Raw genomic sequence first — 27,005 nt, forward strand, 5'->3', positions numbered from 1 at the left:
GACAAGGGGTGTAGTGAACATTTAATCTCAATCCGCGGTTTCTTTTTTCTTTCTTTTTTTTCCGGTTTTTCGAGACAGGGTTTCTCTGTATAGCTCTGGCTGTCCTGGAACTCACTCTGTAGACCAGGCTGGCCTCAAACTCAGAAATCCGCCTGCCTCTGCCTCCCAAGTGCTGGGATCAAAGGCATGCGCCACCACTGCCCGGCCTCAACCCGCAGTTTCTACTACTCTTTTTGTCTCTTCCATTCCCAGACAAAAAACATACAACTTCTATTTTTATAAAAGCCTTATTCAGCACTAGAGCTGTACAGGTACCTACCCTCTGTGCTATTAGAATCCATTTCCCCACCAATAACCCCATTTTAGAATTTGTCATGTTCCATCTGGGCAGCTCTTAACTCCAACCAGCCACCCCTCGTGCCATGTTTTCATGACCCACTGACCCCATGGCACCTCCCTCCTCGTGGCTCTCTTAGGACCCCAAGCCTGGGTACCCCAAACCCCGCCCATGTCTCTTCTGCCCAGCTATTGGCTGCTGGCATCTTTATTTAGCCAATAGTTTTAAATTAAGGAGCAAGGTCACACTGCACGTCTCTTGTTCCTGGGAGCAACCAGGACTTAGGGGCCAGCACTAAGCATTAAAAACCATGGCAAAAACCCAAACCTCAACAAAAGTGTCACATTCTGCTTGCAGATCAGGCCCCGAATCAGGGACCTGGCTAAGGAGTCTGGGAAGCCCAATGTTAGACCCACGCTCGGGGCACTAAACTGGACATCCCGATGTTTCATATCTGTCCCATCCAATGCAATGTCCCCTTGTGGTCACTAGGCCTTTCTTTGCAAAATTCACCTTGGATGAGCAGGCCAATGGTTCTCTTGAAACTGTATCAATGAATGGAGTCTTACAGGGGATTCTTGGCTAAATGATTGGAATTCTGAACCTCTCTGCTATCTCTTGGATGATGACATGGTGAACCAATCCTAGGAATTATCCATGACTCAATGGGGAGATCAGGCTCCTTCCTGCTGCAGGGGTTCCTGCAGATGAAGGTGGCCACACCAGGTCCTCTGCAGTCATGACTGAAGCCTGGGCCTACCCCTCTTACCCTGGCTCAGAGAAGGAAGCGGGCTCACCCCTGAGGCCACACCCACAGACGTGTGTGTGTGTGTGTGTGTGTGTGTGTGTGTGTGTGTGTGTGTGCCTCATGGCTCACTCATCCCACAGTGTGTGTATGTGTGTGCCCCATGGCTCACTCATCCCACAGTGTGTGTGTGTGCTCCGTAGCTCACTCATCCCACAGCGTGTGTGTGTGTGTGTGTGTGTGTGTGTGTGTGTGTGTGTGTGTGTCTATGTGTGTGTGCCCCATGGCTCACTCATCCCACAGTGTGTGTGTGTGCTCCATAGCTCACTCATCCCACAGCATGTGTGTGTGTGTGTGTGTGTGTGTGTGTGTGTGTGTGTGTGTGTGTGTCTATGTGTGTGTGCCCCATGGCTCACTCATCCCACAGTGTGTGTGTGTGCTCCATAGCTCACTCATCCCACAGCATGTGTGTGTGTGTGTGTGTGTGTGTGTGTGTGTGTGTGTGTGTGTGTGTGTGCGCGCCCCATGGCTCACTCATCCAATGCCTAGGACTCTTGTCCCCTCTCCTCTCAGCTTGGAGAGGCTTCCTCACACCCCTGCAATTCTCTGTCATGCGGACATGCCTCCATGGCTTCTCAGGGACGGAGGGAGTCAAAGGGCAGGTGGGAAGGAGAGTGACAGTGGCCGCTGCAACAGCTAACTGCAGCGCAGCGCTAGAGGGCTGGCCTAGCAGCTGCAAGGCCCTGTTGCAAAAACTAAAGAGAAAATAAATTGCACCTCACAGTCTCACTGGCAGCCCCTTTACCACACGCAGTGAAGGATGAGGAGACAGTAAGCAGCTGGCCAGGAGATACACCATACCTGCAGCCCAGTGAGCAAAGACACCATACCTGCAGCCCAGTGAGCAAAGACACAAAGGCGCTCCCTCAGAGTTCAGGGCTTTCTCACGGTAAGAGCTGCTCAACCCAAAAGATTGGCAGGCGTTCTCTGTCAACTGGCTAAGCAAGGCAGCAGGAGCAGGCCCCAAGTTCTAGCCCAGCGCTCCCCGTTGTGCACTTGGAGAAAAGGCAGACTAGCAAGAGGGGAACAGAACTGTGATTCCATCCCAGCAGGACCCTGGGGTCTGGACTCCCTCAAAGCTTCCAGGGTACTAACCTCCCTTCCACAGAGCCTTGGGCAGGCTGACTCTCTTCTAATAGGACCCTGGGCACCTGCCCAGCTAAAAATTAAATAAAGACAGGGAGCCAGTTAGAGCATGTTTGAACAATAGCTACAAAACTCATTATCCCCTGGCTCAGGCAAATGCTGTAAACTAGCCACAGCTAGACTGCTATGGTTTGGGGAAGACAGGTGTGTTAAACCCTTCCTCAGGGTCCCAGAAGGGCCCAGAGGGACAATGTCTTCAATGGTGCCTTGAGCCAGGTAGATGGGGCTGAGGTGGGGTGGGGCTCAAATCTTCTACTCTTATACTTCCACAAAAAATAGAAAACTGGGGATGGGATGGGTGGAGTCCAAAAATTGGGTCTTCTGCCAAAGGGGAAGGGTGAACACCAGGAGGAGGGCACCCATGCAGGACCATGAGGCAGAGGTGAGGACAGAGAAAGACTCAACAGTGAAAAGTCCCCATTTTAGAAATCTCCAGTCCTAGCCGGGCGGTGGTGGCACACGCCTTTAATCCCAGCACTTGGGAGGCAGAGGCAGGTGGATTTTGGAGTTCGAGGCCAGGACAGAAATGAGTTCCAGGACAGCCAGGTCTATACAGACAAACCCTGTCTTGAAACAAACAAACAAACAAAAACAATTAAAAGAAATCTCCAGTCCTGATTCAGGCTCAAGGAATGATGGATAGCCCTGGATAACAAGGGGCCCTCGGTACCCACTCTGCCTCCACCCGCCTCTCTCTCACACTCTGTCCCCATAGCAGGCACAAATTCAACTGTAGGCGCCCTGCCAGGAGCACACCAGCTCCCATTAACAGAAGCTTTCTGGAACTATCCACCTAGAATCCTCTCACCTAGTATCTTTCATTCTGAGTGGGACTTCACACTATCTCCCCACTGGTAACCCAAAAATATCTAGTGGCTTACAAACAGCTTTGTGCAGCTTGTGGCTAATGCTGAGCAATTAGGCATTCATGACGTCCCCTGCTGTTGAGTGGTCATTATTACTTTAATAGACAACTTTTAAAAGCCATAAAAATCTTACCCAAAATGACACAAAAGCCAGGGCCTTGTTGACTGTGGAAAGAGGCCTGCCAGCACAGAGCAAGAAAAGGGTCCACCATGCAGAGATACAGATAGATAGATATATGTCCCCTGGCTGCCCAAGTCTTTAGCTGGATTGACGTTTTTAAATGTGCATTGTATTTTGTGACCGCACAGTGTAAATCTAAAAGCTGGTTTTTAATTCTGACTACAAGAAAAGCCTTCCTGAGGAAGAGGGGGGTAGGTGCTCCTCTTCCTGCCCGTGCTTCCTCAGCCAATCTCACTGGAAACAGGCAATCGGATGTCAGTTGCCTGGCTCCCTTCCCAGCTGCTTCAACTCCAGAAGCAATTTTGGATTAAACAGGGAATCACACTGAGAAGTCAAGCGGGGAGGGAGGCTGGCTTCTAACTCCCTGTGTAGCCAAGGATAACCTTGAACACTTCTGATCCTCCCGCCTCCATCTGCCCAGTGCTGTATTACAGGCGTGCTCCATCGCGTCTTGCTTATGTGATGCTGGTGATTGAGTCCAGGGCTTCCTGCATGTCCAGCAAACATTTTACCAAGAGAGAGCTACATCACTACCGCCCTTCCTCCTTTAAAAAAAATTAACTTTAGGCTGGTGAGATGGCTCAGTAGGGAAGAGCACTGACTGCTCTTCCAAAGGTACTGAGTTCAAATCCCGGCAACCACATGGTGGCTCACAACCACCCATAATGAGATCTGACGCCCTCTTCTGGTGCATCTGAAGACAGCTACAGTGTACTTATTTATAATAACAAATAAATCTTTGGGCTGGAGTGAGCAGGGACTGAGAGAGCAGAGGTCCTAAATTCAATTCCCAAAAAAACACATGAAGGCTCACAACCATCTGTACAGCTACAGTGCACTCATATACAAAAAATAGATAAATCTTTTTAAAAAAAATTAGCTTTACTGAAGTCAGGCATACAACTTTAGTCCCAGATCTGGAAGCAGATCTGTGAGGCCAGCCTGGTCTACATGTGGTGTTCTGGGACAGCCAGGGCTATCCTGAGAAACCTTGCCTTAAAAATATAAACAACAAAACATGATATTTATGTAGTGTGCGTATATTTAGTGTACGTGCATACTACAGGGCATGTGTGGAGGTCAGAGGTTAGCTAAGAGTTCTCCCACCATATGGATCACAGGGACTGAATTGAGGTCGCCAGAATTGGTGGGGGGTGGCTTTACCCAGAGTCATCTCACCCATCCTCCATTTTGCACCCCCAAATAAACAGGGTCAACCAGTCCTGACTCCTGGGAAGAGAGATCATGGAAGTAGTTGTAGCCAGCTTCCTTAGCTTCTCAGGAGAAAGGGACAAAATAAACATTTCCCTTGACCTATTCTTAATTAAGATAGTGAGAGGCCACTGCTTTGGGCAAAGTTTCTACATGAGAAGCTACAGACCAGTCTTGCCAGAATGGGCTCATTCAGCAAGTGCAGTGACATCAGACTAACCCTCAGGAAAGGCACCAGATCCCCCAAGCTTCTCCCAGAAACAGGAGTCCATCCCTGCAGACAGTGCTAGGCGTGTAGGCATCACTTGGGCAGGAAAAGAGTGGCTTTGCTCAGTCTGGGCTACGTAAGGAGTTGAAAGCCACCCTGGGCATTTTAGTTGGATGCTATTTCAAAATAAAACCTAAAATGGTTGGGGTGTACCTCAGCGGCAAAGTGCCTGCCTTGGATTTGTGCAAGGCCCTGAACTCAGCCAGGGGAAGAAGGCTGGGGGTGTGGCTCAGTGGGTAATGTTTCCCTGGCAGGCATGGAGCCTGGGTTTGGTCCCCAGTACCACATAAACCAGACGAGGTGGCACACAGCTGTAATCCCAGTGCTTAGAAGGTAGAGACAGGATTTCAAGGTCACCCTCGGCTACATATTGATTTAGAGCCCAGACAGGCTACTTGATGCTTGATGTCTGATCTCAACCAACCAACAAACCAACAATTGCCCCCAAAACAACTGCCTGTTTTGAAGTAACCCTGGGTAACCTGGCAGCTTTTCTCCACTGCTGTTTCCTTGCTTCTCTCCTTATCGAATCCTCAGGCCTACCCCGCGCACCCCTACAGGACGTTGTTCACCTTGGTAGGTGCAAGCTGCCTTCTGCACAATCGGGGCTAGAGGCGGATTGATCATCTAATTAAATTTGTTGTGATTTGTCTCCTGACAATCCCTGGTCACTGGCCAATCGAAACTGCTTCTTTTCACTCTAGGGAACAAAGATAAACTGTTCTTTTAAGAAACCTCATCAGCAGGAGACAAGTGTTCCGCATGAAAAGAATGAGGGACCAGCAGAGTTGGGGGGAGAGAGAGGACAGCGTCCCACTCCAGGTAACACCTGGGTGAGCAAGGATAACGGTGAGACCTAGAGAAGCCAGACGCAAGGGCTGCCAAGCCCTCATCTTCCAGAACAAGAAATCGGAGCTGGAGGGACATCCCAGGGTTAGGAGCACTGGATACTTCTGCAGAGGACCCAGGGTCCATTCCCAGCCTACAACCTTCCACAATCTAGTTCAAGGCATGCAACATCCTCTTATGGCCTCCCAGGGCACTGTATGTATATGGTTCACAGACGATCATGCAGGCGTGCAGGCACGCAGGCACACACACAGGCGTGTGCACACACACTCACAGATAAAAATCCAATGGGCTGGATGGAGAGATGGTGGTTAAGAGCACTTGCTGCTCTTCCAGGGGACTTAGAGTTAGATTCCCAGTACCCTTGTCAGGTGACTCACAACCACCTGAAACTCCCTGGGGAATCCAGCACTGCCTCCTGGCTTCCTGAGGATCTGCACATATACCCATACTCAGACTGACACACATGAATATAAGAACAAAATCTGAAAAACTGTCAAATAAACTACAGTTTGGGGCCAAAGAGACGATGACTAAGAGCTGAGCAGCAGCTGCTCTAGAGCAGGACCTGGGTTCAGTTCCCAGGACCCACAAGAGAGCAGTTAGTTTGGATTACACCGCTTTGGCCCCCACACCTGCCCAGGAGCTATCTGGATTCCTGAATAGAAGATACACACATGCATGCACACCAGTTAATTTTAAAATGCCTTGGCTACCTCAAAGGCTAGGGGCTCCTAACCCTTCTCCCGCTGTCCCAGGCCCAATCCGGGAAGTGGCCAGTGGGTAAGAATTACCCAGAATTCCTACATGGCTTTGTCTCCTGTAGCTCTCACAGCTTCATGGTGATTTCTCCTTCACCTCCCCACCCAAGCAAATCTAGGGGTCCCACCCCATCTCCCTTTGCCTAGCCATTGGACGCTGGCATCTTTATTGACCAATCAGAAACCAATTGGGGACAAGGACCTTTAGTGTCAGATTCCCCATTGAATCAAAGCATTAGAACCAATCTCCAAAATACCACAATTCACAAGCACCCATAACTCCAGTTCAAGAAGGTCCGATGCACTCTTTGACCTCTCCGGGGAACAAGCATGCATGTGGTGCACATATGTACATGCAAGCAAGGCATGCACACAAATAAAATGATCTAAAAGCAATGTAAAGATATTCACTGATATTTATAAAGAAAAGAAAAGACAGAGAGCCCCCGCCTAGGCTTGCTCTTTTTCATGGGATCCTATGCCAAGTGCACAGAACACCGTGGGGTTGGCCCATTGGAAAGCATGCAAGCCTGACAACTGAATTTAACCCCAGAACCCAGGTCAAACTGGACACAGCAAGACAAAGCTGTAACCGGGAGAGGGGTGACGAAAAAGAACCCCGGAAGGCTACAGGCTAGCCTGGTGTACCTGAGGGTGAGTGGCAAAGAGACCCTGTCTCAAACAAAGTGGAAGTCAAAGGTATATACTGGAGATGGTCCTCTGACTTCTACACACACATATACACACCTGATCCAACACACCAGCCAGTCAAAACAGAGCCTACCCTCCCATGTGAGACTGCTAACATTGGTCTAGCCTCAGTACCTCCTCCCCTGGGTGGGATACCTTAAGAGCACCGCAAAGCTCCACGGTATCTGCGTCGTCTACCACAGTGATTCTGAAGTTGGGCGTCTGCAGCAGCTCTTTGAAAAGAAGGCCGTTCTGTATCACTTTGCTGCCTGTGGGAGAGCAAAAGATTAGTGATGTCCCCCATGTCCTCTTCTACACCTAGCACAGGTCTAAAGTGTTAACTTTTGTAACACGGGAGCTTCACACACACACACACACACACACACACACACACACACACACACACACACAGAGGGGGGGGGGCAACATAGCTAAGGACACAAAACCCCAGCTCTCACCTCTAAGTTTCAGGTGAGTGACTGTGACCTGGAACAGACTCAGGCTGCCCCAAATACCACGCTCCACTAAGCCAAGAGTCAAAGCACTTTTCAAGCACACCGGTGGGAATGTCAGGAGGGGGTTACAACAAGGGGGTGGGAGCTTTGTTACAGGTTCTGGGTGCCACCTGGTGATGTCCTTAGCTTTAGCGTTGGTAGACACCAGTGGTCTGTTAAGTTGATGCATTTCAAAAGGTTTTATCTGGTAGTCACAAGATGTTAGAGCAGACACACAGGTGGCTTGCACTCGGCTATAAAAGGGCTAAAGATAGACCAAGGTAATTTGGACTTGTAACACCAGCTCTCCACAGTTCCATCAAGTCAGTGGGCCCTCAGTCGTTCCTGTGGAATCTTTAACACGGGTGATTTTTTTAAGGGTAAACCTCAGTTCAGATTACAGAAATGGAGCCCATGTAAAGGTGGGAGGACAGAACCAGCTCCTCAGAGTTGTTCTCTGACCTCGACATGTGTGCTTGGCGCGAACACTAACTAACTCTACACAATAATAATTAGCTAATTTTGAAAAAAATTAAGCCATACATTTTAAACTTATCAAACATGAAAAGGTTTTCTCAAACAGAATGTAAGATCCGTGTGTTTTCCAGTGTGCTGTCCACAAATGCTGGAGGGCGGGCACTCAGTCAAGCGGACTTGTGTTGGCCACATCCCCTCCTCTGCAGCAGGCTGCGGTGTGCTGGATGCCCCTTGGCTTTTGTACACTCAGCTAGTTTTATTCTTTTTTGTGTGATTTGGACACCTTTGATTAAACAGTAGAAGCAGCTAGGTATGATGACACACCTTCAATCCCAGCAGTCTGGAGGCAGGGGCAGGTGGACCTCTATGAACTGGAGGCCAGCCTGATCTATATAGTGAGACTCTGCCTCAAAAAAAAAAAAAAAAAAAAAAAAAAAAAAGCCAGGCCACGAGAAATCAGTCCTGGTGATGGGTATGTTGTATGTAACCACAGTATCGGTGAGGCTGACGCAAGAGCCAGAATGAGCTCCAGGTTAGCCTGGGCTTCACATGGGGAAACAGCCCTCAGAAAGACCAAACGCAACAATAGCAACAAGGAAGAGCAGGCCAAAGCAAGACCTTACCTGTAAAACCTGACATGAAATCTGCTGTGGCCAATGGGGTGCAGGGGGTGAACCCTCCCTGGGTTCTACACTCAGGCTCTCTAGGTAAATCCCACCCACAAACCAGCAGCTATTACTATCAGGACACCAGATGGCCCCAAGGACTCTAGCCCCAGGCTCTGACTGTCTCCAGGTGGGAGGCCAGCTGTTCCCACGATTGTCCACACATCTGCTCACACTGCCACTAGGGAGCGTTAAAAACACTTGTAACCAGGCCACAGCCCAGACCTACTAAATCACAGCTCTGGAGTGGAGTGGAGTGGTGTGGCGTGGCTAGTGTGTGAGGCTCCCCGGGTGACGGGATAGCAGCCAAGTGTGTAAATCTTTGATTTAATCTCCTCCAGCTCCCTCCTGAGAAAAAACACTCGGCCCTCCCAGGATGGCTGCAAAGTTAAGGAAGAAACAGAAAGAAAACAATCTTGGGGGGAACAGGGCTCAGGCCCCATAATTATGAAGTCGGCTGATGTTTGCTGATGTGCGTGTGTGCATGTGTGTGTGTGCTTAGTGTATGAATGTATGAATGTGTGTCTTCTCTGTACAAGGTGTGCTTGTGTGTGGAGGTGGTCATCAGTGCCAACCCCCCCATTCCATATTATTTTTCAGATCACATATACATCAGGAACAATGTTAGACATCTAGGTGTGTGGCCTTTGCAGGAATGAATGAATATGGAATCATATTTGCTTAAAGAGAGCACCATGACTTATCACTGGTTTTGTAAAATCAGGAGCCTGAAAGGCATGTTCACCACGAGGGGGCAGCAGAGTTGTGCCGATAGCATTTCACCACGAGGGGGCAGCAGAATCGTGCCGATAGCATTTCCATCTGGTGCTCTAATTTATGCTGGCTGTCCCCCCCCAGAGAGTTCCACTCTGGACACACTTCAGACTTTACAGTTAAACAGCAGCTGGTCCTTAATGTCATCAACCTGGAGACCAGGGGTGGGGATGCAGCCCAGGGGTAGAGCACTTGGCATGCCCAAGGCCCAGCACTGAATTCAATTCCCAGGAGCCATGTCAGGTGGTTTAAAACTGCCCCTAAATCCAGCTCAGAGGTATCCTACATCTCTGGCTCCTGGGGGCAACTGCATTACCTGTATACAACCCCTCCATGTACATATAGATAAAATTAATCTGGAAAGGCAGAGGCCAGAGAGTCAGTATTGGGTGTCTTCCTCAGTAATTCTTCACCTCTTATTTTTACATTTGTTTTCTTTATTTATAAATGGGTAGGGGTGTTTTGCCCATGTCTGTATGTGTACCATGTATGTACCTAGTACCCCGGAGGCCAGAATGGGCATTGGATCCCCTAGGACTGAAGTTAGAGGCATTTCCCAGCCTCCATGTAGATACTGAGAGTCAAACCTGGCTCTTCTACAAGAACAAGTGCTGACCCATCTCTCCAGCGTCTCCAGTGTTTTTTAGAAGCAGGATCTTTCATGGAACCTGAAGCTCACTGACTGGGTAAGCTAGTTGTCCAGCAACCCTTGGAATCCTCCAATCCCGTCCTCCCAGCACCAGGATGTGCCTCACCAGGCAACCGATGATGTGGCGGCCTTTTCATGGAATCTAGGGATCTGGGCTCAGGTCCTCATGCAGACACTATTGAACCATCTCCCCAGTGCCCCATGTAGGATTACAGGCCTGACTTTATAGGTCGGCCATGTGTAGCCCCCAGCCCTGCCAGGGCCCTCTGCAGCCTCACCAATGGTGGTCTCGCAGAACTTCTCCGCAGCGACTTCACTGGCAATGTTGGCCCCCATCAGCACACTGATGTCAATCCCCATCTTCTCTCGGATGATGTCGGAGATGAGCTTCAGTCCGTCAGGGCCCTCATCTATGCCCTAGAAGGATTCAGACGAGTCAGGGGAGGCTTGCAAATCCAAGAGGTAAAAGACCGTTGTTCTATAAGTCATCTTAGTTGGACGTGAAGACTCACATCTGTGATCCCACCAGGACTGCAGGGAGTTCAAGGCCAGCCTTGGCCACTTAGAAAGTTGGAAGTCAGCCTGGGCTACAGAGCGAGACTGTCTCTATCGGGCACTGGCAGAGGATTGAATGATGCAGGTAAGATGGCGTGGGGGGCACAGAGGTGCTTGTGCTCACAGATAAGCACTAGGGGGACCAGGAATATTAAACGTACAGGATAGTCTCAAAGGGAAAGACATATAACGTGTGTTCCATCCAGAAGGCTAACAGATGTGGCTAACAGCCTGGTAACCTTTGTATTGTTCATGTGGTAAGACAATACCAGATCCCACACCCTCACTTAGGGCAAACCCCCCCCCCAGGGCCTGGGCGGTGGCGCAGCGTTGTGGAGGCGACTGCATTTGGTGGCTCCACCTCCATTGAGCAAGAAGGAAGTTTCTGATTGGACTGTTTTACCGACGTAGTTTGGGGGAGGGGTTTGCCCTAAGTATGTTACCTGTTGCGGGAATAAAGGAAGAGCATTAAATCAAGATGACTGAGTCACCAGACCTCGTGTGGTCTAATGTTTTACCTCTCCCACGTGGGTACGGTACAGTATTGGCTAGCCTACCCCTTCTTTCTCCTTAAATCTTTTCATGTCCATTTCTTACTCCTATTTCCAGAATAACTCTTTTATTCTTTTCATGTTGGTTCTGGATTCCAACAACCATGAGCTTGTTTTCCTCAGTCAATCTGTATCATTGTATCATCAATCTTTATGGGCAATGTCACACGTGCGTTACAAAGTTTTGAAACTCAAGTCTCATGCTTTGTTGTGCACATGGGATTGAATTCAACATCACCAGGCATTTTTTTTTTCCAACCAATCCTGCTGTGCTTAAATATGCCTAAAACAAACCACTAGAGGTCAGACTCTCCAAGTTTGAACCATCACCAGCCACTGAATCAAGTCTCTCTCTCCCTTCCTCCCTCTCCTCTCTCTCTTTCCCTCCCTCCCTCCTTCCCTCCCTCTCTCTCCTCTCCTCTCTCTCCCTCTCTCCTCTCTCTCCCTCTCATCTCTCTCTCTCCCTCTCTCTCTCCTCTCCTCCTCTCCTCTCCTCTCCTCTCCTCTCCTCTCTCTCTTCTCTCCCTCTCTCTCTCCTCTCCCTCTCTCCTTTCCCCTCTTCTCTCTCTCCCTCTCCTTCTCCCTCTCCCTCCCCCTCTCTCTCTCAGCTAGCCATGGTGTTTGCAGAGACACTCCCTCCCCAAGACTGTTAAGGTTACTCTGCAGAACAGGAGCTCTGGCCTGGGAGGCCCTGAGAGCACACAGGCCCAGTGGCACCTGCCAGAGCTTCTGGTGGCTCCCACTGATAAGGAGCAGGTACTGGGATGGCAAGGAGATGGCAATTGCTGTCATAAGTGACCCCCAAAGTCAGCTTCAGGTACCAAGGAAGACCCTGGTTTAGTTCTGTCTATCAACTGCAGTGAATACTGGGTGGCACCTGAGGGACAGCTGTGCTGTCATCTGGCTCTGACTCAGCTGCACTGAACATGGAGCCCACTACAAGCTGGGGCCACACAGCTGGCCCATTCAGAATGTGACTTAAAGGTTCTTTTCTATAGGGCTGAGGAGACAGATCTGTGACACACACACACACCACCACCACCACCACACCACCCTCCCCCTTGGCTAACTACTCAATCTCCTCCCATAAGGGGTGTATGTGTGTGTGTGTGGGGGGGGGATCCTCTCTCCATGTTCCTCTTCTCCCTCCCCTTCTCCCATCTGACAGAACAGGCATCCTGAATGTTTTCACTGCCTCACACAATTTTCCTCTATTAAATTTTATTTATCGTGTATAAGTGTTTTGCCTGTGGGTATGGCTGTCCACCATGTGTGCAGTTCCCAAGAAGGCCAGAAGAGGGCACCAGTTCCCCTGGAATTGGAGTTAAAGATGGGTGCCTCCTGGCGGGTGCTAGGCACAAAACTTGAGTCCACTGCAAGAGCAATGAATGCTCTTAACCACGGAGCCTCTTCTCCAGCCCACCCTTCAGTTTTCCATCATTTTATCACTTGTAACTGTCCCGCCTAATATGACACCAGTGTGCCCATCTTTGAAAGCTGATAAACAGCACTGCAATGCTCATCTCCATGGCTCTGCTCGGAGCTATATAACTAGGTTAGAAACTCATATACATGGACACATGTATGTTGACTCTTTTCTGTTCTCTGAATGAAATGAAGACTTCAGAATTCATTATTATGACAGACCCCACCACTAGCTGTGTGGTAAAGTTTGTGGACTTGTTTTTGGAAGTCTAGATGAAGAAAACATGTCCCTGGGCTGGGTGGTGGTGGTGCACGCCTTTAATCCCAGTGCTTGGGAGGCAGAGGCAGGCGGATTTCTGAGTTCGAGGCCAGCCTGGTCTACAGAGTGAGTTCCAGGACAGCCAGGACTACACAGAGAAAAAAAAAAAAAAAGATTTTGAGAAAAATCAAAGAAAAAAAAGAGAAAAAAAAAAAGAAAAAGAAAACATCTACCAGTAAGAATGCCTAGAAAATCAATGAAGTGAAGGGAAGAAACCTTTCAGTTGGAGATGAGGCATTCTGAGGCTCGAACTCAGATCAAGACCCACAGCAAGCACCTGACCCACCAAGCCATCTCTCCCACCATGGATGGTTAATTTCAACTCTCACCCTAATTGGACCAGTCACGGGTAATGCCCACCTGAGTGTTGGAAGAGATTAACTAAGAGAGAAACAGCTGTCCTGCAAATGGTGGCACAATCCCCTGGGCCAGAGTCCAAGATTCTGGGAAAGAAAGAAAAGGACACTGGGAAATCGCTCAGTGCTAAGTGCTTGCTGGGCATGCATGAGGTGATGAACTCCAGCGCCACAGCGCAAAACAAAACACAGTAAAAAGGCAGCAAGGCGGCTGATGCAGCAGTCCACAGTCTCTGCCTCGTGGTTGGTAAGCTGGCAGCTGCCCACGGCCAGGCATGGTGAGCTGGCAGCTGCCCACAGCCAGGCCTGCCTGGTCTCCCTGGCCATAATGGACCATCTTGCCTCAAACAATGAGCCAAAATAAACCTCTTCCCACTGACGTTGCTTCCTGTCAGGTGTTTAGTCACGGCTGGTGAGAAAGGTGCCTGATATACCTTCTCAAGCAGAGGAAAGGGGGCATGAACTCAGAAGGAACCAGGTCCAGGGACCTGTCTAGCCCGCCCTGCACAGAGACCTGCCTAGCCCGCTCTGCACAGGGACCTGTCTAGCCCGCCCTGCACAGGGACCTGTCTAGCCTGCCCTGCACAGGGACCTGCCTAGCCCGCCCTGCACAGGGACCTGTCTAGCCTGCCCTGCACAGGGACCTGCCTAGCCCACTCTGCACAGGGACCTGCCTAGCCCGCTCTGCACAGGGACCTGTCTAGCCTGCCCTGCACAGGGACCTGCCTAGCCCACTCTGCACAGGGACCTGCCTAGCCCGCTCTGCTTTCGTACCTACCTTGATGAGAGTGATGCCCAGGGCCTTCTTGGGCACCCTGCCCGTGATCTCATCGCAGATCTTGTGGATGAATTGGTGGGGAATGACAAACACCAGCAGGTCTGCGTCCTGCACAGCTTCGCTGAGATTTGGGACAGCGACCTGCAAAGTAGGAGACAGATAACGCCTGCAGAAATTCTATCAGTCAGTACCCTCGCCCCTTCAAAATGCACACTGCCATGAGGTACCACCATCCCCATCCCGACTCTTCTAGAAGGACCCTGATGTGTCCTGTTAATTATTCCTAAAGTTTTTTAGATGTCTTAATTTTATTGATTGATTAGTATGTGTGTGTGTGTGTGTGTGTGTGTGTGTGTGTGTGTGTGTGTGTGTGTGTGTATACGTGTTGAGACATGCATGCATGCGTGCATGTGGATGTCAGAGGCAGCTCAGCTCTCTCCTCCTTCTCTGTTAGTCCTGGGGATCAGACTCAGGTCATCAGGCTTGTGCAGGCATGTGCAGATGCCTTTAGCCCTAGTGTTTGTTGTTCTTATTACTGCTTTTTGAGATAGCATTGCCCTTTACTGCCCAGGCTGGCTTGGAAGTCACCATGTAACCCATGCTGGCCTCAAACTCGACATCCTTCTGCCTCAGCCTCTCTTTCATCCTGGATACCAAGATGCTCAGTAAGGGAGCAGGATCAGGAGTCCAAGGTTATCTTTGGCCACCTATTAAGTTTGAGGCCAGCCCCGGCTACGCCAAGACTGTCTCAGAAGGCTAAACCAACCCCAAACCCAACTCAAGTGTAGATGTGTGGATTTAATAAGAACAGTGTATTTTTAAAGACCTGGCGGAGCTCAGCAGACAAGGACCAGAGAAGAGAGACAATGAGACTAATCCCGAGGGAGCTGTGATCACATGCCCCATGTCACACTGGGGCCAGCTGAAGTCAGAGCGCCAGAGCAGAAGAGCCTCTCTCCACCTGGCTGAGCTCCAAACATGAGCAATAAAGCCAGATCGGCCACTGCTCTTGCAAGGACAGGAAATAACTGCTGTCCTCTCCATTCAGGTCCATGAAAACCACACATTCAGACCTGCCAGCTTTTAGAGAGCCAGCGGAGAAAGCGGTACTCAGAAACGGCGGTCACTGTCACAGCTTAGGATCCACCCATCCTGAGTGGGGACCTCAGGCAGGGTCAGGCATGCAGTGGCTTAGGATCCATGCATCCTGAGGGGGGACCTCAGGCAGGGTCAGGCATGCAGTGGCTTAAGATCCATGCATCCTGAGGGGGGACCTCAGGCAGGGTCAGGCATACAGTGGCTTAGGATCCATGCATCCTGAGGGGGGACCTCAGGCAGGGTCAAGCATGCAGCAGCTTAGGATCCATGCATCCTGAGTGGGGACCTTAGGCAGGGTCAGGCATGCAGTGGCTTAGGATCCATGCATCCTGAGGAGGGACCTTAGGCAGGGTCAGGCATGCAGTGGCTTAGGATCCACCCATCCTGAGTGGGGACCTCAGGCAGGGTCAGGCATGCAGTGGCTTAGGATCCATGCATCCTGAGGGGGGACCTCAGGCAGGGTCAGGCATGCAGTGGCTTAGGATCCATGCATCCTGAGGGGGGACCTTAGGCAGGGTCAGGCATGCAGTGGCTTAGGATCCACGCAAAGCAGGGCTAGACTCTGAAATCTCAGCCTCACCGACAGACACACATAGCAGTGCTGGGCTGGGAACATGGCTCAGTTGGTAGAGAGCCTTCTCAGGATGCAGGAAGCCCTGAGTTCAATCCCAAGAACCATAACCAGAGGAAGTTGGTGGGGAGATGGGGGCAGGAAGATCAGGAGTTGAATCATCTTTAGCTTCATACCAAATTCAGGGCGCTCTGGAAAAGACGGGACCCAGTGCTGAGGGGTGCCAGAGAGAAAGCTCAGCAGCTAAACTTTCACTGCCCTTGCAGGACCAGGGTTCAATTCCCAGCACCCACATGGTGGCTCACAACCGTCTGAAACTCCAGTTCCAAGGGATCCAACATCCTCTTCAGGCCTCCAAGGGCACCATGTATGCCAAACACAGACACAGACATCCTCATGCATAAGATCTTTTTTAAAAGTTGAAAGGAAAATTAGTTAAAATAAATACTAAATAAATTAATAAATAGCTGGTGTATCCTCTCAAATTCACAAGAAGACAGATGCTAAAAAAGAGAAGCTGGGGAAGAGAGGGCTGTAGAGGGGCGAGATGGACAAGTGTTGTGACCTTGGGGTTCCAGTCTCAGGTCCAGATGGCTTTGGGGAGCACTATCCAGAAGAGAGGTCACATGTCCACCCTGTAGAACAAATGTACATTTGGATGGAACCGCAAGGCTGACGCATTAACAGAGCCCAAGAGTCGGCTTTTCCTCCTGTCTACATTCAGCCTGGGGAGGGAGGTGGTGAGTGAGGACACCCCCTTCCCCACACATGTGAGCTTCCACCCCTGCTCTAGGCATAGGCTCTTGTTCTTAGAGCTCCCCAGCAGGCAGATTCGTGGTCCCCAGTATTAAGCTGCCTAGCCCCGGTGCACAGATTTATAACCTCAGCTCCTTGGGGGTTGAGGCAGGAGGCTCACAAGTTTAAGCCCTACCCTAGGCAACCTAGGTAGATCATGTCTCAAAATAAAAAGGAAAGGCACCAGGGCAGGTCCTCTGGGTGCCTAGGAAGTCAAAAGGAGGTGGCCAGAGTTACAGGCGTGGGGCAGACCCAAAGGAGCAAGTTCCTTGTTACTGGCACCAAGAAAGGAGTGTGACAATAACCTCCTAGCTTCCCTGCCCTGTAAGCACTGGTGAAGCCCTGAGTGACCTAAAGCTGTGGTAACTAATGCTTGGGAGGTGAGGGCAAGAAGACCCCAAAGTTCAGTGGCACGTGTGCTTGAGGACAGCCTGGGCTACGTGTAGGCAACACTGTCTTGGGGGTGGGGGTGGAGGCCTAAAAATTCAAGACAAGACTATCAATTAACAATAGGTTGAGTAAGCAGGGTGGTAGTGGCGCACACCTTTAATCCCAGCACTTGGGAGGCAGAGGCAGGCTGATTTCCTAGTTCGAGGCCAGCCTGGTCTACAGAGTGAGGTCCAGGACAGCCAGGGCTGTACAGAGAAACCCTGTCTCAAAAAAAAAAAATCAAACCAACCAACCAAACAAACAAAAAACAATAGGGTGAGTAGGGAGGACTCTAATCCAATATGGTTGTTGTCCTTGGAAGAGGCAGTGATGAGGGTGGGAGGGGTGGCTACATGGTTAAGAGAGCTTGTGGCTCTTCCAGGAGGACCAGAGTTTGGTTCCTAGCACAACCTCCTGTAACTCCAGCTTCAAGGGATCCAATGTCTGAACTCCAAACACACACGCATACAATTTTCAGTATCCACAGAAGAAACACAGACCCCCATCTCAAGAACAAACCAACCTGAATCCAAGACAATCAGAGCCAGTCAAAGGTTGCTTTCCCACGTCCAGGCTCTGGTGCCACTCAGAGCATCCCAGCCAGGAGACAGAACCAAATGTGCCCCTACCTCTGCCAAGTCTTACCACATTCTCTGGCAGCTTGTGTCCTGGGAGGTATTTCACATTTTCGTGTTCACTGTTGATGATGTCCGTCAGCTTTCTCCCGTTCACCGTCTCTTCGAAGACCCACATCTTGACGGTGGAGGAGAACTTCTGCAGGTTCTTCACGTTGCTTCCAATGATTTTTGCAACAGCTGATCCCCTGGAATGAGGAGGGCAAAAAAATATAAACTCACTTGAAGAGAAAAAACATTTGACTAAAATGCAGAAGTCTCGCAGTTCCATTCTGAATTCACACAAATCCGCTCAAGGTGAGAGGCACATCAGACTCCAAGCTGCTGAAATCTCTGGTCTTGTAGGAAATGCCCCCTTAACCCACCCTGTTATCAGGGAAAAGGCAGGAAGCTGGGGTGTAGCTCAGTCAGTAGTGTGCTTGACATGCACAAAGCCCTGGGCTCAGGTATAGGAATATGGCAAAGAAAAAAGTAGGTGTGGTAATTCCTCCCTGTAACCCTGGTATTTAGGAGGCAGAAGATGTCTGTCACCAACTCAAGTGGGTTCCAGAACAACCTGGATTGACTGAGTGAGACCCAGTCTCAAACAAAGGTGATGGAGAGTACTCAAAAACCCAAGGATTCTGGTGTGCCTGTGTGTGAGTGTGCAGGTGTCTGCGTCTGTGCTGCATGGTGAGAGACTGACAGGTGGTGGGCAGAGGTCTGCCTCAGTTTCTTGGCCTTGTCTTGGGGGAGGCTCCAGATAGGCCTTACCTGGGAAGGGGCTGAGCTGCTTTCCAGGAAAGTCCCTGGAACCAAATCCAGTCCAGGTGGTTTTACCCAGAATCGTGAAATCCAATGCCCCACACAAGCAAGCCTTAACTTAAGCCTCAAAATGCACACTAAGTCAATCAACTGTGCAATGCTTTGCAAATGAATTTGTAATTCCAGCACTGGGAGGTGGAGCTAGGGGGAATAAGGACTGAGGTCATCTTTAGCCACATCTGGAGTTGGAGGGTAGCCTGGGCTATCAAATTTCTTTTCAAAAAAACAAAGTCAGGTGTGGTGGTCTACTCCTTTAATCCCAGCTCTTTGGAGGCAGAGGCAGGTGGGTCACTGAGTTCAAGGCCAGCCTGGTCTACAAATGAGTTCCAGGACAGCCAGGGCTATATAGAGAAACAACTGGGGATGGGGACAAGCAAAACCAAAAAAACAAATGTGAGAATCATGCAGGAGGACCTTCATGAAGTCTAGGCTAGTCAGGGCTACACAGTGAGACCCTTTCTTCTCTCCCTGTCCTTCTTTAGGCTTTTTCAGACAGGGTTTCTCCATATAGCCCTGGCTGGCCACGAAATCAGAGATCCACCAAGTGCATGCCACCACTGCTAGGCTGTTAGACCCTTTCTTAAGACAACAACCCTACTGGGTAGTGGTGGCACATGCCTTTAATCCCAGCCCTTGGGAGGCAGAGGCAGGTGGATTTCTGAGTTCGAGGCCAGCCTGGTCTACAGAGTGAGTTCCAGGACAGCCAGGGCTACACATTGAAAGCCTATCTCAAAAAACCAAAAAAGAAAAAAAAAAAAAGGCAACCCCAATCCAATCCTAACCAAAAAACTCGCCAACCAAATCAACAGTGGGGGGTGGAGAGATGGAGAGATGGCGCAGTGGTTAGAGCACTGGCTACTCTTGCAGCCAGTTCAATTCCCAGCAGCCATATATGGTGACTCACAATCATTTCTAGCTCCAGTGGCAGGGAATCTGATGCCCTCTCCTGATGCCGAGGGCACCAGGCTCACATGTGGCGCAGACTTGTGCTCAGGGAAAACACCCATGTAAAATAAAGATAATAAAAACAATCAAGTGGGACATGGGTGGGTTCTTGATGTACGGCCTCAATCCATAAGAGGCATTGTCATCATTTCACAGATGAAAAAAGGGGAAGCTAAGAAATTACAGGTGTGACCCAGAGACCCTGTGAGCACCAAGAGGCAGGAGCTGAGCCCAGATCTGTTTCCCAAGAGCTCTTGCCCATTCAGTCTTTAAGTACACCTGCTTCCTGACAGCGTAGGCCCCAGGCTGTGTGCAAGGAAGGGGAAGCCACGGGCCTGTCTGTCTGTCTGTCTGTCTGTCTGTCTGTGCCCTCCTGGAGATCGGACCCTGGGAAATGGTGAAGGGTGGTGCCCAGGATGGTGGCTGTTGTGTGAAGCCTTTCTTTCCCTGAGATCCAAACAGCTGCTACCCAGTGACAAACCAAAGCAGATCCAGGGCCCAGCCTGGGGACCAATGCGTTTCCTGGGCTCATGAGTGAGGAGCTAGTTACAGGAGCACAGTTGACCCTTCACCTCAGTCTCCCCCCAGTGTGAATGACAGACTTCCCCACTGCCAACAGACAGTCTTCCCACTCAGTGAACCTTCCACCCCCTGGATATTGTCTCCTCGAGACCAGGACAAACGGGATGGAACAGGAAAAGGCTCTTGAGAAACATCTGGGTCAGAACTCAGGCCTCCTGGTGCTCGCATGGTGCTGGGTGAGGGTGGGGGGTGGCTCAGCAAGTAAAAGTGCTAATCATAGGAGCCTGATGGCTGGAGTCTGATCTCCAGAACCTACAGTGGAAGGAGAAAACCAACTCCTGAAAGGTGTCCCTTGACCTTCACATGTGTGTCACGGCACACCCTCTCACATGTACAAGCACACACATAAACACAGTAAAACAAAAAACAAACAAAAAACCCCAAAGCTCTGTGCTTGATTTCTGGCACTGAGAGAACCAGGTGGCTGGAGCAACCGCTTGGTTGGTAGAATGGGTGAAGCCCTGGGATTCATCCTCCATACCACTAAACCAGGTACAGTGGCACACACTTGTAATCCTAGCACTCAGGAGGTAGAGGCAGGACTAGGAGTTCAAGGCCATTTTATTAAAGGCCAGACTGATGCCCTATCTCAAAGAAGCAGGAATGGAGGGAAGACAGGGAAGAAGTCAGGGTGTGCTGGCCCAAGGATGGGCAGATAGATGACCATGGGCCTGGCGCCTACCAGGCACCATGCAGTTTCCAGTACCTCATTTAACACTACCCATCAGTTGGGGGTTTCCCAGTTGGAGGTAAGGACATCTGAGATCATGGTGGCAAAGAGCAATGCAGAGGGACCCCCACCCTAGGTGTGAATCTGACTGGGCACATCTCTAGCTTCACTTTTTCATCTAAAGGGGACTTATTACAGGGTAGGCCAGATGGCTTGGTGTGCAAGTGGGGTGATCTCAGCTCTGTCTCCAGGACTGGCGCGGTGGAAAGAAAGAACTCACTCTTGTTCTCCTCCCCGCCTTAAATAAATAAATGTAAGGGCCAGAGTGCTTAAGAGCCCTGGCTACTCTTCCAAAGGACTAGAGTTTGGTTCCCAGTGCTCACATGGGGCTCACAACTCTGTTCTCTCCAGCCCCAGGGATCTGGTGCCTTCTTCTGGACTCCATGGATAATGTATGTCTAGAGTACACATGCATACATGCAGGCACAATGCCCATACACATAAAATAAAAATAAATTTAAAATTTTAAATGCAATCTAAAATTATGTAAATATATAAATATATAAAAGTGGTTATATCACACTCTGGATTTACTACTGTGCTCTGGGGCTATAACTCAGGCCCTCCTGCTTGCAGGGTAGGCACTTTTACCAACTGAGCCATCCCCCAGCCTCTTGCTCTCTCCTTTAACCAAAGAAAGGGGGAACAAGCACACGGCCTCACTTTCTACGGCCTGAGCCCACTCAGGGCTGCTCTGAGCTGAGGTTCACTGGGCAATCAGGGATGTCCGTGAGTTTTCTATTAAACGACGTCTAGTCTTCAGTCCTAAGAGCAATACATGAAAGAATTCAAAGCATCATGAATGATCCCATCTCACCACCCAGGCAGAGCCATGATTAACACCGCGTGTGATCCTCTGCAGCTAAAGGGCCTTTAAAGTACAATTGAGTGCCAGATACAAATGTGAAAAGAGAAAGATTTTAAGACGAGATTCAACTCTGTGTGATGTTTATTTGATCTCTGTGTACAGAAGCAAGCTATCCAAGTTTAAAACCAAAAGAGGAAATCACAGAGACAGGGGGAAAAAAAATCAATATGAGTACTTCACTTGAAGGACGGGAGGGGAGACGACAGGACTTCTGGTGACTGCTGAGGACGGTGTCCCTGTGCACCATGTAAGGGTACCCTCTACAAAAGGCAGCATGTGGCTGGGGATGCGGATCAGTTGGTGGAGTGCACCCGTAGGATGAAGCCCTGGTTCCAAACCCCAGCACAGCATAAACTGGGTTTCTAGGTAGCACGTTGCTAAGCCTTGTCTCCCTCCCTCTCTTTACAGGGAATCGTATGGTCCAGGCTGCTCTCTAACTCCCTGTGTAGCAGGACTCAGGATGAGCTTGAAGTTCCGACTCCTGTCTCCCCCTCGATAGGATCACAGGTTTATGGCAGGGTTATTGCACACTAGACAGGTCCTCTACCAGTTGAGTTATCTACAGACTCTTAGCAGACACTCAGTGTTGAGAGAACAGAGACCCCAGCTCTTGTAAGATACTCCTATAGCTGCATCAAGCCACCTAAAGACCCAGTGAAGGGCTGGGGAGAGGGGAGACGACTCGTGGATGAATAACTTGCCACACAGTGTGAGGACTGGAGTTCAAATCCCCAGTACCCACGTAAAGCCAGGAAGGGGAGGTGACCACATGACACACCAGCTGGGTAGCTAGACAAAGCAGAATGTGTGAGCTCTAAGCTTTGGCATGGAGACCCTGAGATGGAAGACAATGTCTGACACCAGCTTCAGGATCCCACATGCATGTCTACACACATGCAAACATGCAAATACAGATGCACTCACACTAAACACATACAAAGGAGGAAAAAGACCCCAATGAGTTACAGAGGTCCCTGTAATCTTAAAGGAAGAAGGCTAGGGTTGTAGGACTGCGCTCAGGCATTTCTGTGCCCACGGCCAGAGTTCAGGCTGTTAGGTCAGAGTTCTTGAAGAGTGCGCTCTTTGGTTCTGTTACTTTTAGCTCATGCAAACCGCTTCCTTTTTCTAAAACCAGGGTGGGGGTGTGGGGGGGGCGGGAGCAGGTCGAAGCAACCAGTGGACTGAAGGAGAAGCTGCATTGCCGCCCACTGGCTGCGCCAGCGTTTCTCAAGCTTGGCAGGAGGGGAAATGGGGGCCCAGTTCCTCATCCCACTGACACTAGCTGCAAGAAACTTGTTTCCATTTGTGTGTTCCATGATGCTGCTGGATGCTAGTTAATTATAAGACCAAGAGTTTGGAACAGGGATGGAACGCATGTCTACCAGGAACCCAGGAAAGGCTGGAAGATCAGAGCCAGGCTTGATACAGTGAGACACTCCCCGGTCTCTGGAAACACAAAAGACAACAAAACTCCAAGCATAAAGAGCAAGCAAAGTGGTCTGGGGCAATGGCTCAGTCTGGTAATGTGCTTACTTTGTAAGCACAAGGACTTAAGTTTAAGCATAAGAAAGCTGGGTATGGAGGAGCAGGCTTGTAATCCCAGCATGAGGGAGGTAGAGGCATGGGGGCTCCGGAGACTTGCTGGCCAGAGCTGTAGGCCCAGAACAAGTCAACAAACACAAGGAGGAGGAAAACAGAAGCCACTGAAACGGTTTGGTAGGTGAAGGCACTTAGGGCCAAGCCTGACTATGTGAGGTGGCAGAGAGAATCAATTCCCAAGAGTTGTCCTCTGATGCACAACATTCATGTGCTGCCATGAGCACAGACACAGGCCCACATACTAAATGCCAAGGTAGGAAAACTTTTTATACGACCTATATATATATAGTTACATAAACAAGGCCTACACAATGACAACACCATCTTACATCCTAAATTGAATGGGGACCTCTCACATGGGCCCATTAATGCTGCCAAGAGGGGACGGATCACTCCTCTCCGGGCACACAGAAGAGCAACACTGAATGGTCTCAGCCAGTTGCATTTATATATACATGTGTGTGTATCCCACATCACACATAACAAAGAATGAGCTCATGATGTTCAGTGAGTAGGGGGGGAAGGGGGGCTACAACTGATGTTAATACAGTGCTCATGGAGGAAATTATAAAAAAAATACTAAGGTATAAATTTTCTAAACTAACACAATAAAGCTGAACATTCTTTACAAAGACAACCAAGGACAGACAGACAGACAGATGCATGCACATGCACACACACAAGTTAATGTAATTAAAAATATTAAGAACCAATTGCAGGGGCTGGAAAGATGGCTCAGTGGTTAAGAGCACTGACTGCTCTTCCAGAGACCCTGAATTCAATTCCCAGCAACCAAACGGTGGCCCACAACCATCTGTAGTGAGATCTGGTGTCCTCTTCTGGCCTGTTGGCATATATTCAGGAGACTGCTATATACATAATAATTGCAACCAAAGCCAGCTTCCCAGGTCCCCCTAGCATACTTCAGGAAGATCTCTCACAAACAGTGTAAAACACAGACCTCAGGTCACTGCCGAAGGGAACGTGTGTCCAAACTACCCCATCCTCCCATGCAGGCAGGGTAGGGCTGCAGCCTAAGGAGCAGCTTGGGAGATAGCTCCCCGGACAAGCTGTCCTTTGTAACAGGCCTTGGACACATTGCATCTATAATCCTTATTTGGAATTCCAAAGGTATCCTGAGGTATGTCTGAAATTGGGGAGCGGTCAGAAGAGATAGAGAGAGATCACAGTGTCAAAGCCCTCAGCGTCAGCGGCCAGGACACTCAGTTCGACACCCTTGACTGGGGAATCTGCCCAAAAGCAGCAGTTAAAGATCATGTCCAAGTTGGATGCAGTGACTCATGCTTTTAACTCTAGCAATTAGGGAGGCAGAGGCAGGAGGATCAACAAGAACTGGAGGCTTGACTGGCCTACACAGTACATGACGGGTCTCTAAACAGTCTCACTATGTAGCCCTGGATGGCCTTGAGCTCACAGATCTGCCTGCCTCTGCTTCCTGAGGGCTTGGATTAAAGGTGGACACCAGACATGTTGTTTTGTTGTTTGGTTATGGATTTTTTTTTTTGAAACAATGTTATGTAGTCCAAGCTAGCCTGGTATTCTATGTAGCCCAGGTTGGCTTCAAACTCTGGGCAGTCTCCTTACCCTCATCTCGAGTGGTGGAATTATGCATTTTACTATTGCTTGTCTTTCTTCCTCCTCTTGCTGTATTGTAAAAGTAGTTAAAGGTCATGTCCAACTTTTATTCTCCTGTTTAATTGTTGCCTGTGAGGCTCACTGCCTCAGCCTGCTAACCTAAGCCTAGTCCTGGAAGCTTGGGGCCTCCACGCAATCTAGGCCTGGGATGTTTTCAGCCTCTGAGACTTCTGAATACATTTACCCCTCCTTGCTCTTTCTGGACTCTTGATGCCCGGTTCAACTCAGCTGTTCTGGCTCAAACTCCTCTCCCAGCTGACTGATTCAATCTGGCTTTTCTCTCAGTCTCTGAATTGCTCTGCTTGGCCTCAAACTTACTCTAGCAATCTTTTCTGATCTTCTGGCACCTTCTTGTTCTCTGGCTCTTTCTGTCTTCACCTGTGTCTAGCTTGTTCTCTCTTCAATCTGTGTCTGAAACTCTCCCGGCAAACCCACCTCCCTCTCCCTCTCTGTGCTGCTCTAGTCTCCCTCTCAATTCTACTGCACCGCTCTCTACGAACTCTTCTGCGTTCTGTACTGTACTCTCTTCCTTCTGCACTGTCTGTCTCTCCCTTAAGGAGCTTCCCTTTCCTCTCTTGCCTCAAGAGAGTTGGGCATATCCAGTTCTGTCAAATCTTTCTCGGATTCATCAGTTTGCCTGCCCCTTAATTAGACAGCACTTTCAAACATAGGTGCTTCCTTCTACAAACTAACTTTATCTTCATTGTTTGGGATTAAAGGTGTGTACTAAGGGCATGCCCGTATTCTAGCCAGAGGGATTAAAGATGTGTTCTAACGACTGAGCCTCACCCTAACAATAAACAGGTTAAAATATACAGTAAGGATTATGGGGGAAGCGCAGGTTCCTGCTTGTGCTAGGAAAGTGTTCTACGAAGGTGCTATCCCCCAGCCCTTGAAATGTAGAGACAGGGTCTCATTGTGTAGCTCAAGCTGGCCTTGAACTGCCTTGATAGGACCATCTTGAGCTCTTGATCCTCCAGCCTCCACCCTGTTGGGATTACAGATGAGTATGCTACCATGCTGTGTGTGTGTGTGTGTGTGTGTGTGTGTGTGTGTGTGTGTGTGCCTGCATGCATACACAGTTCCAATGGATGCTCAAGGCTCCTCTGGCCTGTCATCAGTCTAGTTGAGTGTCACCCCTAACCCCAGTCCCCACATCCAGGACAAGAGTACCTTACCTAGCCTACCTTCACAATCACTGGTGTCAGGTGGCATGGGGGAGACACTAAGGGCCTGAGGTAATGGCGACATCTTAGCTCTAAGTGACTGCACCTCTATTTATATAAATACTCAAACTGCTGGTTGTAAAGATTGCTCGAGCAATATTTACATTCCTGTGGTTGAGAGCCAGATATGGATGGTAGGGCTGAAGTCCTTTCAGGGGGAAAATCTGCCCTTTTCTAAAGAGCGATTCTCCGAGACTAGCTGCAGAGACGACCCTGGTGCAAGCAGTCTCTGGGACCATGTGCACACATGGGGAACAGAGGCAGATCTGAATTCAAGTCTAGCCTGGTCTTCATAGCTAATCCCTGTCACACAGAAACAAACCAACAACCCACAAACCCCCACATGGTGTGGCTTCCCTGTAATCTTAGCACTGGGGAAATAGACGAAAAAGGATCAAAAGTTCAAAGTTGGGACTGGAGAAATGACTCAGGAGGTTAAGAACATTGCTAATCTTCCAAAGGCCATGGGTTTGACTCCCAGCAGTGGCATAGTGGCTCACAACTGTCTAATTCCAGCCAGGGGATCCGACGATTGGCCTTCAAGGGCACCAGGCATACATGTGGGACGTAGATCTATATACATGCAGGCAAAACACCCCCACAAAATACATAAATCTCCCAGCAACCACATGGTGGCTCACAACCACCCAGAATGAGATCTGACACCCTCTTCTGGTGTCTGAAGACAGCTACAGTGTACTTACATATAATAAATAAATAAATCTTTTAAAAAAATTATTATGGCAGACTGAAAGCACATATCTCAGTCTCATATTTAAAAAAAAAGAATAAAAGATATAACTTAATATATCCTATAGGGTATATTAAAAAATAGTTCAGCCAGGAGGTGGTGGCGCACGCCTTTGATCCCAGCACTTGGGAGGCAGAGGCAGGCTGATTTCTGAGAAA

The 27,005-nt window shown here is 49.5% G+C and overlaps 1 protein-coding gene across 1 annotated transcript in view; it reads right to left on the minus strand.

Moving 5' to 3' along the window:
• Gpd1l (glycerol-3-phosphate dehydrogenase 1 like) overlaps positions 1–27,005 on the minus strand; it is a 37,216-nt gene that overhangs the window by 5,915 nt on the left and 4,296 nt on the right. The window contains exons 2-5 of the mRNA XM_031344481.1: positions 17,697–17,874; positions 14,159–14,299; positions 10,453–10,591; positions 7,272–7,384 (exon numbers count right to left, since the gene is read on the minus strand). Coding sequence (XP_031200341.1) covers positions 7,272–7,384; positions 10,453–10,591; positions 14,159–14,299; positions 17,697–17,874 — 571 coding nt within the window. The remainder of the gene's footprint in view (positions 1–7,271; positions 7,385–10,452; positions 10,592–14,158; positions 14,300–17,696; positions 17,875–27,005) is intronic.

Source organism: Mastomys coucha, unplaced genomic scaffold (assembly GCF_008632895.1).
Source record: "Mastomys coucha isolate ucsf_1 unplaced genomic scaffold, UCSF_Mcou_1 pScaffold23, whole genome shotgun sequence".
Taxonomy (NCBI): domain Eukaryota; kingdom Metazoa; phylum Chordata; class Mammalia; order Rodentia; family Muridae; genus Mastomys; species Mastomys coucha.